We start from the raw sequence: 18,323 nt of genomic DNA, 5'->3' as shown, positions 1-18,323 counted from the left end.
TTCTCTCTCTCTCTCTGCCTCCCTCCTTCTCCTTCCCTCTCTGTCTTGCTCTCATGTCTTTCTCCCTCATTCCCTCTATCTCTGTCTCATCTCTCTCTCTCCCCCAAAGTGCTTGGGCCACTCCCCTAACCCCTCTTCACCTACTCTGAGGACATTCTTCACTTTACCCACCAGCCTAATGGAAGCACTTTCTGCCTCCCCTGTGTGGGGATGTCCCCCCCCCCCCCATGCCTGGCACTCAGTGGGGGAGGGGAAAGGCACATGATTTCTAAAAGGTTCACCATCATTGACTTAGCCTTTGCCTTTCTGTATGAGAACTGTTACTAGAACAGAAAGTAATCCTTAAAAAAAATTTTTTTAATGATTAGATAGAACCACAAAAATTCAAATCTGGCCTCTGATCTTTCTTAGTTGTGTGGCCCTGGGCAAGTCACTTAACTCTGTTTGCCTAGTGTGAACAAGGAATTTGCCAGGAACAAGGGAGACCTGAAAGGGTTGAAGAAAATGTGTCTGGAGGGGCAATGGAACATTCAGGAACTGGCAGGGGAAGGGATAGTTCCATTGAAGATTGAAAAGGAAAGACTGTTGACCAGAAAACTCACTCTGGTCTCCCTTGTTCTTGGCTAATTCCTTGTTCACATTAGCCCTGGAAGTAATACTAAGTACCAATTCTAAGACAGATGATAGGAGTTTACACACACACACACACACACACACACACACACACTCTGATAAATTTATGAAAATCTCACTCTACCCCTCTTTAGAGTTGAAAGGTACACAAGTACTGTAACTTGCACACATTTAAAAAAATTTTTTTTCAGTGTATTGATTAGTTATTGTTTTGGTATTCTTTCTCTTCCTTTATTGGCATTGAAAAGAATATTTGTTCCATGGGATGGCTCCCAAGGAAGGGGAAGGATACTGGGGGAAATTTTGATAAAATGATTTTAAAATAAAATTTTATTATATAAAATATGAGGGGGCAAAAAACAAGACATCAATAAAAACTAATTTTTAGAATTCCCAGCATTAGAAATACTTAAGACATATTCAATTTGAATTTTAAATTAAGCAACAGACTTCTTGCTAATATTGTATTTTTGCAATCTTATCATATTCATTATTCAGTTTAACAAAGTTGCTTCACTGGCAGTTATTATTACCTGATAAAATTCAATTCCTTGATCTGTTATGAAGACTATTTCAGTAGAACTGGTCCAGCAGAATCCTAGTATGTTGGCATTCTTCATCTTAATAAAATTAAAGATAGATTTTTTTAAATGAAAATACATTCCAGTTTAATAGAATACAACTATTAAGCCTAGAAATTAATTTACAATCTTAATCAAAGACTCAAACTAAACACTATATAGTTTATCAGTGGCCCTTAAGTAAAGTAGTAGTCATAGATATATTGAATTTAGTAATTATTGTCACATTATTTATAATAAAATATTTTCTTTCATCCAAAATCAAAGTCTTAGATTCTTCAACGATGACAGTGGATAGGTCCAAATTTTGGATAATGCCTAAGCAAAGTGTGGTAACCCTGACTTCTGAGATGTCATCACCTCTTTATCTAAGCTCCAGAGCAATGAGGTCAAACTCAGAAATGAATCTCTGTAAGTCATATATAACCTTAGTTGCAAAATATATTGTCTGTTTTATTGAGTTTTTATTTATTTTAATAAATATTTCCCAATTACATTTTAATATAGTTCAGGCTATACTCAGAAGTGTGGAAGACCCCATGTTTGACACTTCTGCTTTATAAGAAACCACAAGGAAGCCTCCTATTACCATATTTGTGGTCAGAATAGAACATAATATTTCAACAATTACTAAGTACCTTCTATGTACAAGGTACTTTGCTAGACACTGTGGATACAAAGACATACAAGTTTTTGCCTTCACAAAACTTATATTTTAACCCATTTCTCCCTTCTGCTCCTTCTGATTTTCCTATTTTTGTTGATTGTGTCCAAGTTACTCTGGCTCAAAACCTAGGTTTCATCTTTTATTCTTTCCTTGCTACCTTCAGACGATCTGTCTCTCCATCTCCCCTCCCTCCTTCAACCATCCTAGCTGCCAGGTTAGGCTGAGTCAGGTCCATTTCATCTCTCAAATGTGCTTATATCATGTTTCTAGACCATTTCTTTCCCAGTAACAATCTATGCTATGTACCTCTGCCAGACTAATTTCTCTAATGCCCAAATCTCAGCTAACACTGCACTGTGCTGTGGACGGATTTTCAGTGACTCTTTGAAGTTAACAGAAAAAAGGCCAAATCCTCTTCTTTGGCATTTAAGGTCCTACAGTCTTAGGTCTATATCTCACCATTTCCCTTCATATACTCAACAGTAGATTGTGAAGATAAGATTAACTCTCTGATTATCTATTTTTAGCTAAACAAATCAAGAACTTACAGTACCCCTATTTGACAATAAGAGAGTTCACAAGTCACTTACTAGAGTAAGCTCACACCTCCAAAGATCACTACCCCACCCACCTTGGGCAGTGCTAGGCAAATTGAAAGACTGCGATTGGTTCCCATAAAGTGGGGAAGTGACAGGAAGTGACATAGAGAAAACTGCTTTAAAAGGCCAGCTCAAGGATTCAGTAATTCACTCTGCATTGGTGAGCTGAACTTGAGTGGGAGGCTTTTTCCTGGATCCTACATCAGCTTGCTGGGTGAGTAGCTGGCCTTCCTTTCCTAGCTTCTAGAGAGATTGGTGATGGAGATTCCTGTCTTGGCTTTGGAGGAGGCTGCATTGGTGGAACCCTAGCTGAAGATACCACTGGGACTTCTGGCTGAGGATTACCAGGAAATCCATGTGGAGACAGTTTTGGGAAAGCCCTGCTGGGGCTAAGCCTGGATTCTCAGGAGAAGGGCTAATAGGCTTATTAGAATCTGTCTCTTTATCTACATTTTTCCACTTTCACTCTTTCCACCTCTTTGTAAATAAAGCTGTTAAAAGTCATTTTTGACTTAAGCTTTAATATTTTTAAATTGGCAATCACAATATTACTTTAGAACTTTCCTGTTAGCATAAAAACCTAAACTCTAAAAAGATTAAATGTCACATTCTTTGAAGCAAATTAAAATATAACTGGGAAATGTTTAACAAAATGCTAGAATTGTAATACAACATAAATAATGTCAGTTTGTGGTTTTCTAAGTCAATATGTGGCAGTGGGCATCTGTTTCTATTTGAGTTTGACACTCACAGCTCTATAGTTCACCTAAACTCACCAGAATGCCCTGACCCTTCTCAATACCAGTTTATCACATTCTCTCACCCTGGAAAACCCTCCCCTCACTCTTTGCTATCAACCTCCCTCCACCTCCCACTAACTTGTAACTTATTAACATGAAGAACCAAACTCCAAAACTCAAGGTAGACACCACTTTCCCTTGAAGTCTTCCATGATGCCAATCCAGCAAAGAGTCATTTCTCTCCCTCCTCCAAATTCTCAAAGTACTTTGTATCTGTCTTCCTTCAATTCTCAAAGTATCCTTGTATCTCTGTTCCAGAATTCCTCTATTCTATTCTGTATTATCTGTATGCATACCCATCTTCTTTCCTATAAGCTCTGTATCTTGCACCCACGGAAAGCAGTAGACAGAGTACTGGGTTGAGTTAATAACTAATCATGAGATAAATGTTAGCTATTAATATTGCTATTGTGTTGTTATTTAAGCAGAGGCCCTAGTCATTCATCCAATTATTCCACAAAGCATTTTTCAAGTACACACTATGTGTTGGGCACTATTTAGACTCAATTCAAGGGCTACCTCATTCAAGGGGCCAAATTTTCTGATTCCTGCAGTTGGCAATATTCCTCTCATTATTTGCAAATATTTTTCTTTATCCTACATCATTGAAGGGTACACCTAAATCATTAAAATCACAGATCCAGTTGAATATTATGAGTATACTGTATTGACTTAATGGTGAAAATGCTACATCTCTCCAAAATAATGTCAATTCCTGGAGGGCAGAGACTCTCTTTACTTTTGAACTTAGGGTACCTAACAAATAGTGGATGGTTAGTAAATGCTTTTTACTTGAGTGTACAACTAAAAAAAATTTTTTTAAACCCTTACGTTCTGTCTTGGAGCCAAATGGAGCCAATACAACAAGCAGAAGAGTGGTAAGGGCTAGGCAATGGGAGTCAAGTGACTTGCCCAGGGTCACACAGCTGGGAAGTGTCTGAGGCCAGATTTGAACCTAGGACCTCCTGTCTCTAGGCCTGACTCTATATCCACTGAGCCACCCAACTGCCCCCTACAACTACAATTTTGAAAAAATAAGATATTACATTTTTTTAAATCCTTACCTTCTGCATTAGAATCAATATTGTGTATTGGTTCCGAAGCAGAAGAGTGGTAAGGGCTAGGCAATGGGTGATTTGCCCAGGGTCACACAGACAGGAAGTATCTGAGGCCAGATTTTGGACAGATCTCTTGTCTCTCTGAGCTACCCAGCTGCCCCTGATATTACATTTTCTAAGTTTCATCTTGTTAGATTGGGCCTACTTTTCTAGTCTTTGATAGTCTTTCCAATCAAAGGTTCTTAACCTATGTTCCTTGGGGGGGAAGGGGGCTGTTTTTTATTTTTAATATTTTGATAACTATATTTCAACAGTGTTGGATTCCTTTGTAATCCTATGTATTTTATTTTTATACATTTAAAACATTATTCTGAGAAGGGGTCGATAGGCTTCCCCAGAAGGTCACAGATGTTCACAGCACAAAAAAGAATTAGGAAACCCTCTTCTATGATGCTTATTCTATTAAATAATATATATTAGCTATCCTTTCTAATCTTGTTCATAGAATCTCATAAAAGACTTTGTCAAATGTTTTGCTAAAATAATGATTTACTCTTTCAATGGCATTTCCTCAATCTACTAGTCGAGCAATTCATTAAAAAGAAAAGGAAATTACATTAATAGTCAGAATCAAATTGGGGTAAAGGAGGGACCACAGGATCAATATGATTAAGTGATTCTATTCTTCTTCTTCTTGAAGGCTCTTAGTTCTTTATAGAGAATCTTGGCTGAGGGGATTCACTCACTTAGTAAATGCTCCCTCCTTGTGGATCAGCCCACTCTGTCCTTGATTAACTGAACTTTATTGGGTGTAACTCTCTCAGAAATGCATTCCAGACACATGCCAGACTACGACTGCTGACTAAGAATTCTACAATTCTACTACCACTTAAACCAGCTATTGGCAAATGAAGCTGAATTAGGAACAAAAAAATAGAGGTAAAAAGGAAAAAAGTAAAGTCCAATTTCAGGCAAATTAATTAGAATACAAGAGTACACACATGGGAGAAAATAATTTCTAAAAAGTTCTGGCTGATTATGATAGAAAGAACATTTTACCACGGATTCAATAAAAGCAGAATCAAGGAACTTTCATGCCTGAGGCTACCAAATTGAAAACACATGCAGGTACCTTGCATTCTTGTGTGTATTCCAGCTGAGGACAATCAGGGATAAAGTTCAAAAAATCCTGAAAGAGAAAAAACACACAGTGTTAATTCTCTGAAATATGATCTTGGAAGTATAGGCAGCAAGACAGAGGTCAGAGGTGTTCTTACTGTCTTAATATAGAAAAAAATGATATGATTTGCCCAAGGTCACAAAAAGCAGTGTATTAACCCCAAGTCCTCTGACACCAAGTCAATGATTTTCTCACTGTACAATGTGGCTTTGGCACTTAAATGTTTGATGAATTGAATTATGGCTTAAGATTATGACAGAATTAAAAAAAAATACAGATCCACTCTTTCTTTAATTCTTACCTTCCATCTTAGAATCAATACTGTGTATTGGTTCCACAGCAGAAAAGCAGTAAGGGCTAGACAATGGAGGTTAAGTGACTTGCCCAGGGTTACACAGCTGAGCAGTGTCTGAGGCCAAATTTGGACCTGTGACCTCCTTCTAGGTTGGCTCTCTATCCATTGAGCTACCTAGCTGTCCTTCCAGGTAACATTTAAGAGAAAAATAAAATAACTTTTTAATTGTATTTATCCCATAATATTCTAAAGCATTTACATTTATGGTAATGGAAATTGTTTAATAAATTATTAACCTTTGCTATGTTGGAAGTGTAAGGAACTTATCTCTATTTCCACTTTGAAAAAACTACCACACATATAATTACTATATGGATTTCATTTAATTCAGATAGCTTATATGTGAAAAAGATAACACAGGAAATTACATTCCTGAATATCCAATTAAACAAAATAGCATCAATACAATTATCCAATGGTTATTTAGAATAAACTGATTTTGAAAAGTAGTTTCTTCTAGTTGATTTTTTTTTAAACCCTTACTTTTTGTCTGAGAATCAATACTGTGTGTTGGTTTCAAGGCAGAAGAGCAGTGAGGATTAGGCAATGGTGATTAAGTGATTTGCCCAGGGTCAAAGAACTAGAAAGTGTCTGAAGCCAGATTTGGCCCAGACTTCCCATTTCTAGTCCTGGCTCTCAATCTACTGAGCCATCTAGCTTCCCACCTACCTGCCCAGTTAATTTTTAATACAAGAGGTAGTATTGTCTATAATCAATAAATTGAACAAATTGATATTTATAAATCAATTGAAAATTCTTCCTATTATTCCAAATTATGAGTTTTTACACCATTAAGGGGATGCCATTAGGTACACTTAACTTTGGGTCTCCTGTCCTAGTTAGAGTGAGGGAGGGAGGAATGTTAAAGTAAGTCACATATAAACCAATTTTTAAAAAAAGATCACGTGTGACACTTGTCCTGATTATTTGCATGAGGTCCACATTTCTAAAAAATAATGCCTAGAAGTCACAAAATTAGATATTCTTTAAGCCAGAGATTTCTGTTTAACCAAATGCCTCTCTAATCTCCAAAAGATTCACAGGATGCAAAATTATGTAACATAAATGATATAAAAAAGATAAGGGTTCCCTCAACATTTGACTTTTACAATTCATCCTCTTCTAAAATTTCACCAACACATTTTATTTCTTACAAGATTCAAGAAGAATTCTTACCACAGTCTTAGAGGTTCTCTGAACAGCCAATATTTTATTTCCCAAGGAAAACTTGATACATTTCACTTCCCCTTTGTCTTCCATTCTTTGAAAGGAAAGAATACAGATGACTTCAGTAGAAGCAGAGAATTCTTGAGATTATTATTGTTACAGAAAACATAAAAGATATTCAGGAAGAATGGTGCTTTAATTTTAAATTAAAATTATGTTTAGGATAACCACCAGATTTACAGTATGGTCATTTTCCAAGCAAATTAATTGGAAATAATTATTTTTAAATATTCCATTATAAAACATGAGTAAGTAAAGGGATAGAAAAATAGATCAATGCAACATCAGACAAACAATGCCTAGAAGCAAAAAGTCTCTTAAGACCAGTATTCATTAGAGTCCCAAATATGAACTCTTACAAGCTTGTATATACTTGTACATAAACTTAGATATTACAAGAACTGATGAGAAAACTGAAAAGCAACTTCACAGATATAAAGGTTGGACCAACATTTACAAGACATACCACAATAGGGCTCCAAATTGATAAGGAGCCTAAATATAAAAAGTCACATTATTAAAAAACAAATTAGGAGAAATTAAGGTGGTACTTTTCTAAGAACTATGGTTGGGTGAAGAAGAAATCACCAAAGGGTAAAAAACGATTTTGATTAAATAAAATCAGAACTTGTATGTTAAAATCAATGCAGCTAAGATGGAAATGAAGCTACTGAGGGAGGCAAATCTGTGCAACAAATATCAATAAAAGTTTAATAGCCCATGTAGATATAAGGAATTGTCACAAATCTATTAGATTAAGAGAAATTCTCCAATAGATAGATAAGTGATTAAAGGATTTGAACACAGAGTTTCCAATGTTTCAAATTACTAAAAAGCAAATGTAAATTAAAATGACATTGAGGTTTTACTTCATGCTTCTCAAATTGACCAAGGAGAGGCAAGATGGAATTAGTCAATGTCAGAAGGATTATGAGGAGGCTGGCATACTAGCACACTGTTGGTAGACCTATGAATTGGTCTGTTCTGGAAAACAATTTGTAATTGAGCAAGAAAAGACACCAAACTGTTCACTTTGTGTGGCTCAGAGATCTCCTGACTGGTAATATACACCCAGGATATCAAAGGCAGAATGGATACCACGTATACTAAAATATTCCTAGCAGCATTTTCCATAGCTGTAAAAAACTGTCAACAGGTTAGGTGTCCTTCAGTTGGGGAAGGGTTGAACAAATTGTATTATACAGATATGTCCTAATACTATACAATGAGAAATATGAGAAATTCAGAGAAATGTTGGAAGACTTAAATGATAAATGGGGAAAAGGCCATGAAAACAATACCCATGATGACTTCACTAATTCAAATGAAAATAAGATTAAACTATAAATGCACTCAGATGAAATGTAATGATCAATTTTAGTTCCTGAATGCAAATGATGGCACATACGCCAGTACCCTGAGAAACTGGGGTTTGAGGATACAAACGGTTGCATATACTGTCAAACAAAGCTGCTATATCAACTGGTTTTGTTAAACTGATCTTTGTTGTTGTTGTTATGAGAAAAGCTTCTCCTGAGGTAGAGAGTTATTATCAGGAAGTAACTATATATGAAAAACAAAAGGCATTGACATATCTCAAAAATAAACCATACCAAATTACATTTGAGAATGTTACTTTTGATACATCAGTACTTCTAGCCAAATGTCTTTTGTGCAAAACATTAGAAAGTTAATTTTTCTATCCAATTCAAAAGTCATTTCATTTTCTATGAACAGATACATAATGTAAAATTTTTTAAGACTCTAATTTGCAGAAAACCCTACACCATTTTAAAATAATTCCATTAGACTATAAACCCCTTACAAATAGGGATTGCTTCATTCTTTGTATCTGTATCCACATCAGTTAGCACAGTACCTGGCATACAGTAGGCGCTTAATAAGTGCTTCTAAACAGATATTTGAATATTTAACTAAAAGGTAGTTTCTCCTTTCAAAAAGATACTACCTCTATTCAAGGATGTCCTATATCCTGACTAATACTGTAGAACATAACATGTTGAATGAAAGAGACAACTAAGACAAGATTTCTGCCTTCAGGTTTTTCATTTATACAACCCACCACTACATTCAAGTCTCCCACCTCCATCCCAAGAAAGAACATTGACGGTCTAAGAGAGGTAGAATAAGAATAATTTTTTTCTACAAGAATCCCAGTCATATTCTCTTTATGTTGTAGGAAGCAAACATTGTTCTCTTTACTATACTGTTGCATGAGAAACACTGGCATAGAACCTCCTTCAGTTTCCTAATCTGTAAAACTGGAATAGCGATTGTCATACCTACCTCCCAGGGCTGCTGTGAGAATCAGAGGAGATAATGTATGTAAAGCACTCTGTGAAATTTAAATTGCTATATAAATGTCAGCCAAAATTCTTCACAGACCAAATACTGTGGGAAGACCTAAGCCAGATAAGGAAGCAGAGATAAGAGGTCTTGGGAGGGCAATAAACCTACCAATACGTGTCCCATGGACGTGAACTTCCAGAATTACTAAACAGGCACCTAAATGGTGGGATATTTTCACCCCAAATTACACATCCTACTCCCTTGTCCCAATGTCTACTGCAAACCTAACCTCCCAGTTGAGAAGGGGGGGAAAAGGACAGATAGGGATAGATATTTTGATATTATTATTTAATATTATATTATTGAATGAGAAAGTGGGAAGGTGGGCAGGGAGAATCCAATCCCTACATTTTGAGTAAGTGTTTAAATTAATATGAAAAGGCCCATAATGCAATTAGCACTGTTACCTAAATGAGATGGGATTCCTATCCTCTGGTCCTTTAACAACAACTCCAGTAGCCCCACCAGATCGAACAGCAAAAACCTGAAAAAAGTTCGAAGTTATTTTTAGTAGTTTGACTTTCCAAAGGATATTCTGTAGTCCAAAAGTGCTACTTTGGTTTTATTCCATACTTAGTAGTCTTAGGAATGTGTTTATACCCAGTTTGAGGCTTCTGATATAGAGCTAACCTAAAATGCTTAAACCAAAATAACTTCACATTCTGATAGATGGGAAGTTTCAAATATGTTTCTGGAAACAAGAGTATATCAGCTCAAAATGTCACAATTATGTTAATATCTCCCACTACCCAAGATGATGAGGAATCAAAGACACTCCATCACTGGCTTCTCTTGTAGACTAGAACATGGTATAGCAGTTCAATAGACTTTGTTTTCCTATGTAAAATTGGTGGTAGACCAAGTTTGAATTTTTAAATTCTTAATTAAAAGTTTAAAGAAAAGCCATTACTTCCATACTTCAGATATCCATGATTATGGGTCCTCCCTCCACAGATGTAGAGTGAAAACCTTTGAAGACACAATAGGTAGATTTTGAAAGTTGTGGATGAAAAGAAATTCATTGCTCTGGGGTCAACGTGATAAGCCTCTCTGAACTTGGTTTAACTGGTCTTCATCCACTGCTCCATCACCAGCCAGTACTTAAAGCCTTTGTAGTTTGGCAGTATCTAGACTTGCTCTCTGCTGGTATATCTTCTGAGTACCCAGGGTCCCATTTACACCATGAGGAGATACCAAAGTAGGACTTAACTAATGACAATCATCATTACTAACAAAACATGACTAAAAATGACTGATGAATCCCCTCTCTAATTTATATGAAAAGCAGCACCTTCAAAAAAAAGGAAAAGTGAGTTATGTCTGTGGTACTGATTCAGTTTAGACAGTGATAAAATTAGATCCCTTAGCAAAGAAAAGAACTTTTCCCCTCAGTCGTTTACATAGAAGAAACAAATGGACATTAGACACTAGAAAGTATGGAACCATGCAGAGTCAGCATACAAAAAACTGTGAAAAAAAAGTTTAAACCCAGACTTCTTCCCTGGGTTCTGCTTTCTCTTGGACTCCTTCAGGCATGTGGGAAGGATAGTCAGATTTTTTTTTTTTTGGTGTGAGTAGAGTGGTTTGGGAAGAAAAGAAAGTAAAAAAGGATATTGACAATCTAGTTTCATTTGTAAAATGAGGAATTGGTTATTATTATGTCATCTCTAAAATCCTTCAGCACAAACATTCTATTAGTTTGACCCAAACCAGGGCAGCCTGTTAAGATAAGAGCAGGTAGAATGGAAAGCTCAGGACTTGGGGACGGTAGCCCCAAATCTTCCCAGAGTATTTGTCTAAGATCCTAGCATCCAACTACTGTGGGTCATCCAGTGCTGTTCCAAGCTTCCTCTATATACTTCTCCCACATACCTCTTCTGATGAGTTCTGATCTTCATCTTTTATTTCTCTATTTATTCCCATTCCTGCCCAGACCAGATCTCTGAGCCTCCCCATCAATTCAGGTCCCCATCTCCACAACTTTCTAGGCTCCTCTACTTACTCCCAAATTCAGGTCAGTAAAGCCTGTGATCTCCATAGTCACAACCCACACAACCTCCCTGAGAATCTGGGAGTGTTGTATATAGTGGAAACAAGAGACCTGAATTTCATTTCTAGGGTGGAAATGATGGGAAGCTTGGGAGGAAGTAAACTACTCCATTTTAAGAGTCTGTAAGAGAGATGAATAGAGGCATAGTCTTAATATATACCCTAGAATTCAGGAATGCAGATTTCAAGAGGTTCAGAAAAAAACTGGTAGGATCCCACTGATTATAACTCTATAGGGGATGCTGACTCATGAGGGATGGGCAGCTATCAAGAATAAAATTCTGAATGCACAAATAAAATCAAGTCCCATGGAAGTATTTAACTTTCTAAATATATACTGAATTCCCTCAAAGAATGTAAATTTCTAGAGGGCAGGAAATGTTAAGCCTAGGACAGTACCTAACACACAGTATGCACAAAAGTGGCCCAACTTAAGTAGTAAGGAAGTACCCAGCTACCCTCAATGACCATCAAAAGAACTAGCAAATAGAATCATTAAACCACTGTTGATCTTTAAATTCATCTCCTTCTTTGACAGGGTTATTAAGCTGATAAATAAGGAGAATGCTAAAGCATTTACCTAAATGTCAGCCAATCATTCCATAAAAGTCTCTCAAGCTATTCTTATAGAGATGGAGGTATATTTAGATGGATTCACAACTGCTGAATGGTCAAACTTAAAAGAGAAGTATAGGTATCCTTTCCACATTGCAGGAGTTAAAGACTTTGTGCCTCCAAGCTCTGGAAAATTTACATAAAATTCTTTGCCCTCCTTTCATAACAGAGAAGAAGGCTGATTTTTTTTTCCTTTAAGAAGTATTTACAGTAACTTACTGTAAAATTTTGGTTAAGTATTTAGTCATAGGCTATACAGTTTCTAAATTTTTCTGTGTTTTCTGCTGGCCTTCATGTGTCATCCACAGCTTCTGCAAAACTCTACAAAAATTCTCATTTAATTTCTTATACTGATCCATGTTGTATCTAAATGGAGATGGGGAAGTCAAGATATGGAAGGGATACCTGTAAGTTAATGGCTGGATGTAAGCCTGAAAGGAAGTCTTCAGTGGAGTGCCCTAAGGATCTGTGCTTCCTCCTGCACCAGATGGTATATTTATCAGCTTTGCAGACACCATAGAGAAAAAGAGGGTAGGGTTTCACACAGGATAAGACAGTCAAGATTCAAAGAGAACAAGCTAGAACACTGAGCCAAATGTAGTAAGAAGAAAACCTAAAAGAGATAAATATAAATTCTTATTTGGGTTCAAATAACCAACTTTACAAGAACATGATGGGAGAAGTATGATGAAATAAATTTGGAAAAAGAAAAAACGAGGGCTGTGGACTTTTAATTTCAAAATGAACCAAATTCAAAATGACAACCAAGACAACTAAGGCAATTTAAAACTCCATCACCAAAGTATAGTCTAAAGGACTAGGGAAATGATAATAGTCCTATTTATTCACACCTAGACAGAATATATCTGTAATATCATGTTCAGTTCCAGTTGCCACACTTTTGGATAAGCTAGTGGGAGTCCAGGAGAGACCAAGTATTTGGCAAAGAGCCTTGAGCTTAAGTCCTATAAGAATCAAATGTAAAAACAGGCAATAATGACTCTGGGGAAGGGACCAGATTCCCTTTATTGTGGAAGGCACACAGGAAGCAGCATAGATAGAAGTGAAGTAAGAACTGAGTTCAAATCCTGCCTTTGACACTTGCTAGTTGTATGACACGGGGCAAAATCACTTAATCTCCTATAGCCTCAGTTTCCCCATATCTAAAATGATAGCTGGAATATGACAATTTCCAATGGCCCTTTTGCTCTAAATCTAGAATCCTACAACTGTTTTCAGGTCTTTGAAGATCTATCCCTAAGAAGGCAGATTAGATTCAATCTGCTTGGCCCTACCCAGAAAGAGGAACAGGTGGAAAGTTCCCGGGAGGAAAAATTTCAGAGTTATCCCAAAATTGAATGGTCGGCCTGTGCAAGGTAGTGAGCTCCCTATCCCTTGAGATCTTCAAGCAGATACTGCAGGGAGATTACGATGCTATTCTATGAAAACTCAGGTCCGGGTACAGGTCCAGGTCAGCGATGGAGGTGATTCGGATATCCCTTAATTCCGGCCGTGTGGGGGAACTAGCCAATAAGTGGCCAATCTTTTCTGAGCCTCAGTTTTCCTGCCTTAAGTCCCTCCCCGGTCCTCGAGGGATCTGGGAGGAGAACACGCAAGGAAAGCACTTGATAATTTAAGTTCCGGCTCTAATAAGTGGTAATCACCCGCGGCTCGGGGCTCCCCCACCCCCACCCCAGTCCGCCTGCCTGCCTACCCTGTGGCCTCCCTCTCCCAAGCGCCCAGATGACCTGCAGGGAGCTCACCTCCCGCGCCTCCACTTCAGCTCCAGACCCTGACCCTCCCCCGTCATCCCCGCCCCGCCCCGCCCGGACCTGCTTGTTGGCCTCATCGAAAAAGACGCAGTTGACGGGATTCGCTTTCTCGAAGTGCACTGGCCGCTCACACAGCTCCAGGTAATAGTTCTCCTCCTCGCTCATCTCGGCGGGCGGCAACTCCGCCCTGAGCCCCTGGGGGGCCTGGGGCTGGTCCTCGAGCGCAGCAGCGGAGCGCACACCGGGCGTAGTTCGAGGGGCAGCTGAGAAGGCGGCAGGGACAGCAGCCCCAGCGGCAGCTCGGGGAGCTGGAGGCCGCTTCCTGGTGCCTTGGCCCCACCCCTTCACGCCACGTGATCCTGACTGCCTCCTCTCTTAAAAGGGCGAGTATTCCAGTGCTCTGGCAGAATCGGGTGAGGGGCCCACCAAGCGTCCAGGTTGCGTTGCATGCGTGACGTCATACATCTGGGACTCCTGCTGAAAGATTCTGCCCCAACTTCATCTTGGGCCACCTTAGTACGTGCGGGGCGGGAATCCCAGGGTGCAAAAGAAGGTTAACAGATTAAACAATAACAATAGTAATACAATTACAACAATTATAATAAGGCAACAACCAATAACGACGATAATAATACAACAGTTAATAGCCACTGTGTGGAGTGGAATTCTTGGGGGGGGGGGGGGGGGCTCGTACCACCAGAATTACTCTAATGAGCAGACTACAGACTTGATAAGATGCTGGCAGAGTTCATATGGTTTTATTCAGAGGCGGGGAATACAATTAACTATATAACAGTAATAACGGCAACAGTAATAAGAACAATGAATGACCATACAGCAACAATGAACAATTAATAACAACTTATCCGTAGATGAAGAACGGCAATAGTAGGAACAATAACAGTACAGCCACGACAATTAACAATAATAAAAAATGCAACTCTACAACAATTAATACTGGTCGTTACATTAACAATAATGACATGAAGCATTTATCAACCATTGACTTTGTGCCAGGCGGTGTGCTAAGTGCTAGGGGCACAAAGAAAGATAAAAGATAGTTCCTCCAGGAGCTCACAGGTTAATGGGGGATGGGGATAGGAACCTGCAAATAGCTAGAAAAAAAATAGTTCTAATTTTTATCTAACAGAGTTACCTGGTTAAGGCGTGGACATTTGCCCTGTGGCTGTTCTAATTCTGTTCCAGAGGCACAAGACCACCTTTGGCTGAGGGCAAGCTTTGCACAGTCCTAACAAGTCACTGGTAAGGGCCAGTAGCCTCGGAGTAGAAACATTGGCTGGTTGACTGTAATACCTAACAGCTTCAGTTGGATTCATGGCTGGGTGTATACTCTCTCTCTCTCCTCTCTCTCCCTCTCACAACCCCCCCCCCCTTTTTCTTTCTTCTCTCCCCCTTTCTATACATATATATGTATATAAACAAATTGTGTAGCTCTTGTTGCTCTCCTCGGAGAGAGAGAGACTGCGACAGAGACACAGAGAGATTAGGTATTTGCAGAGTGATATGGTTTCTAGGTTCTTTGTCTTCACTGACAGAATTGATGGAATTGGAAAAATTTCCTTAGAAAATGGTAATAGTTATCTATATTAGATTAGATTACTTATTATCTATGGGAGAGGGAATTGGAGTGAGGGTAGGAAAGGGAGAGAATTTGGAACTCAAAAACTTGTTATATTAAATATTTTTATAATTGGAGGAAAATAAAATATTTAAAAATAAAATAAAAATTAGTGATAGTGTCATTGTTGTTAATCCAGTTCTCATTTTTTTCAGTATTAATAACTTCTTTTAATCGAGCTTTAGATTTCTTGATATGACTGCCATTAGTTTCTCATTTTTATTTTTTTTATTTATGACATATTAGTTTATATTCCAATAGACCAGTGGTCTGAATTTACAAAAATGGCTGTTTCCAAAATAATTGCTACATCAGTAACAATTCAATTATTTCTGCTTCTGCTAAAATAAAACATTTTCTGTTATCTGGTGTTTCTCATGCCCTGACACCTTATAGTATAAATCATATACAAGATGAGGCTTGTTTATTGTCTAGACTCTAGAAGTATTTCATCCCTTTTGTTTCTTGATCCTTAACAAAGTTTCCCAACATATTTTGTCATCCTCCCCCATGCCTACATTTTCATTAAAGTGTTGGAATATTAATGTTGATCGAATTTGGAGAATCTCTTAAAACTCATTGTATAATTCCTCTATCTCTTTATCTTTTGCAACAAATGTTGGCATAAACTTGCTATTATTTTTAAGTTGGTCTTTTGGCAAATACTTATTGCAAGCTTTCTGCAATCCAAGATAACTAAATATCCTTTGAAATGAAGTTTCATTGTTGTAATTGGACACAATATAAAACCAATTCCCCCAGTTTCCCTTTTTGCCTTTCTGAAGAGCAGCTGGGAGCAATTTTTTCCATTTAGTTTTGTTTTTTTTTTTAGTACATATTTCAGTAGCTCTGCAATCTCATTGATGTGTTTTCTCTCCCTTAATGATGATCACATCTCATCCACAGACTGTTCATCCTCTGTATCACTTCTCCATACCTCTTTAAGTTTGCTCCAGGGAATGTACTCAATGCACTATGGGCTTTTCTCAACTTCCCTAGGCCCTGGGCAGTCATGTCTTCACTCCTCTCCTGACTCTCTCAGACTTTCTCTACAATGCTTTAGAAGCTTCTTCATCCTAGAAACTCTCTCCATTGCTGGATTTCATATACTGGAAGCCCCACCCCCCCATCCCTCTGGGCTCACCCTCTCACTTCCATGTTAAGGAGGAAACCCAGGGCAACCTTTTTTTGATTCCTCTTCTCTTAAGACTTTCACTACAATGCCTCCATGGGTACCATCATCCCTCTTCACATAGGAATGGAAGCTCTTTGAGGGCAAGAGCTATTTTTCTGTTTGTATTACCTACCTCACAGATAGTAACCACTATTTAATAAATGCCTAGTTAACTTGAATATATTGGTGTTCATGCTCTATTCATTGGTTATTCTTCATTCTCACTATGTGCCCAGACTTTACTTTCAGTTCAAAAGTCAATATACTATGTATTGGTTCCAAGGCAGAAGTGGTAAGGGTTAGGCAATGGGGACCAATCCACCTGCCCAGGATCACACAGCTAGGGAAGTGATCTTCCTAAAATGCCTGACCATATCATCCCTCTACTCAAAGAACACCAATGGCTCACTATTACCTCCGGGATCAAGCATCAAATCTTGAGTTTGACTTTTAAGTTCTTCACAATCTGGCCCCTTCCTCTCTTTCCAATTTTCTTATAGTTTATTTCCCTTTTGCAGTGCAATCTTGGGCAAGGCACTTAACCTGTTTGCCAAGGAGGCATCTAGGTGGCTCAGTGGGTAGAACCGTGGGCCTGGGGTCAAGACCTTAGTTCAATCCAGGCCAGACACATGACCCAGAACAAGTTGGTCACATAACTGTTTGTCTTAATCCACTAGAGGAAAGGCCAGATCAATCCAGTGTCTTTGCCAAGAAAATCCCATGGACGATGTACTCCACACAGTCATGAAGAGCAGGACACGACTGAACACACTGATCCAGAATTGCTGGCCTACATGCCATACCTCCCACTTGGCACTGGTTTCTCCTGAATCCCTGCATTTTCACTGCCCTCTACACCTGCATTTGCTTTCCAGGCAAGTAATTTCCTGGTTCCTAGTCTTCTCCTCCCACACCATAGTTGATAGTGCCTTGGAGATTTGCTCCCATTTCCCTTTTGTATCTACTGTGAAGTCTTTCCCTGTTTGGCTGCTCCATTAGGTAAGCAGTCTAGTGCCTTGCCCAAAGCATGTGTTTCTTGTTAAACTCTGTTCAACACAATGACCAGTTTCAAAAGACTTATAATATGCTGCCCTTCTCCAGTGATGGATGGACTCTGAAGGCAGATCAAGGCTTTTGTTTTGGGGTTTTTTTGGACATCATCAGTTTGGGACTATTTTGAATGACTATACGTATTTGTAAGGGATTTTGTTTTTCTTGACTTCTCAATGGGTGAGAAAGGGGAAATGGAAGAGAAAATTTGGAAATGAAAAATTTTTTTAAATGTATGAGTTAAAAGAAATACATGTTGATGTACTAAGCTGGCATTACCTGTTCCTGTCAAAGATTTGCTAGCTTAGCAATCTCTTTCTACACACTCACAATCCCTCTACCTCTTTAATAACATAATTCTAGAGCAGCGATTCTCAACCTCTCAATTTGTAGCAATGAGAATACATAATGCGTATCAGGTATTTACATTCCGAATCATAACTGTAGCAAAATTACAGTTTTGAAGTAGCCACCAAAATAATTTTTTGGTTTGGGGTCACTGCAACATGAGGAACTGTATTTCGGGGGTCCCGGCATTAGAAAGGTTGAGAAAC

At 38.3% G+C, this 18,323-nt stretch overlaps 1 protein-coding gene across 4 annotated transcripts in view; it reads right to left on the bottom strand.

The window, feature by feature from the left end:
• RMC1 (regulator of MON1-CCZ1) overlaps window positions 1-14,276 on the bottom strand; it is a 29,297-nt gene extending 15,021 nt beyond the window's left edge. Inside the window, exons 1-6 of one of the 4 annotated variants that reach the window (XM_056823796.1) lie at window positions 13,967-14,247; window positions 12,540-12,612; window positions 9,878-9,954; window positions 7,050-7,134; window positions 5,471-5,527; window positions 1,167-1,253 (exon numbers count right to left, since the gene is read on the bottom strand). In XM_056823796.1, coding sequence (XP_056679774.1) covers window positions 1,167-1,253; window positions 5,471-5,527; window positions 7,050-7,134; window positions 9,878-9,954; window positions 12,540-12,612; window positions 13,967-13,983 — 396 coding nt within the window. In that variant the 5' untranslated portion in view covers window positions 13,984-14,247. Of the gene's footprint in view, window positions 1-1,166; window positions 1,254-5,470; window positions 5,528-7,049; window positions 7,135-9,407; window positions 9,525-9,877; window positions 9,955-12,539; window positions 12,613-13,966 lie in introns of those variants that run through there. The other 3 variants (XM_056823799.1, XM_056823798.1, XM_056823797.1) reach the window with 3 other exon arrangements.
• Window positions 14,277-18,323: the final 4,047 nt, after the last annotated feature.

Source organism: Monodelphis domestica, chromosome 3 (genome assembly GCF_027887165.1).
Source record: "Monodelphis domestica isolate mMonDom1 chromosome 3, mMonDom1.pri, whole genome shotgun sequence".
Taxonomy (NCBI): Eukaryota; Metazoa; Chordata; class Mammalia; order Didelphimorphia; family Didelphidae; genus Monodelphis; species Monodelphis domestica.
This window is presented reverse-complemented; position numbering and strand designations above follow the sequence as displayed.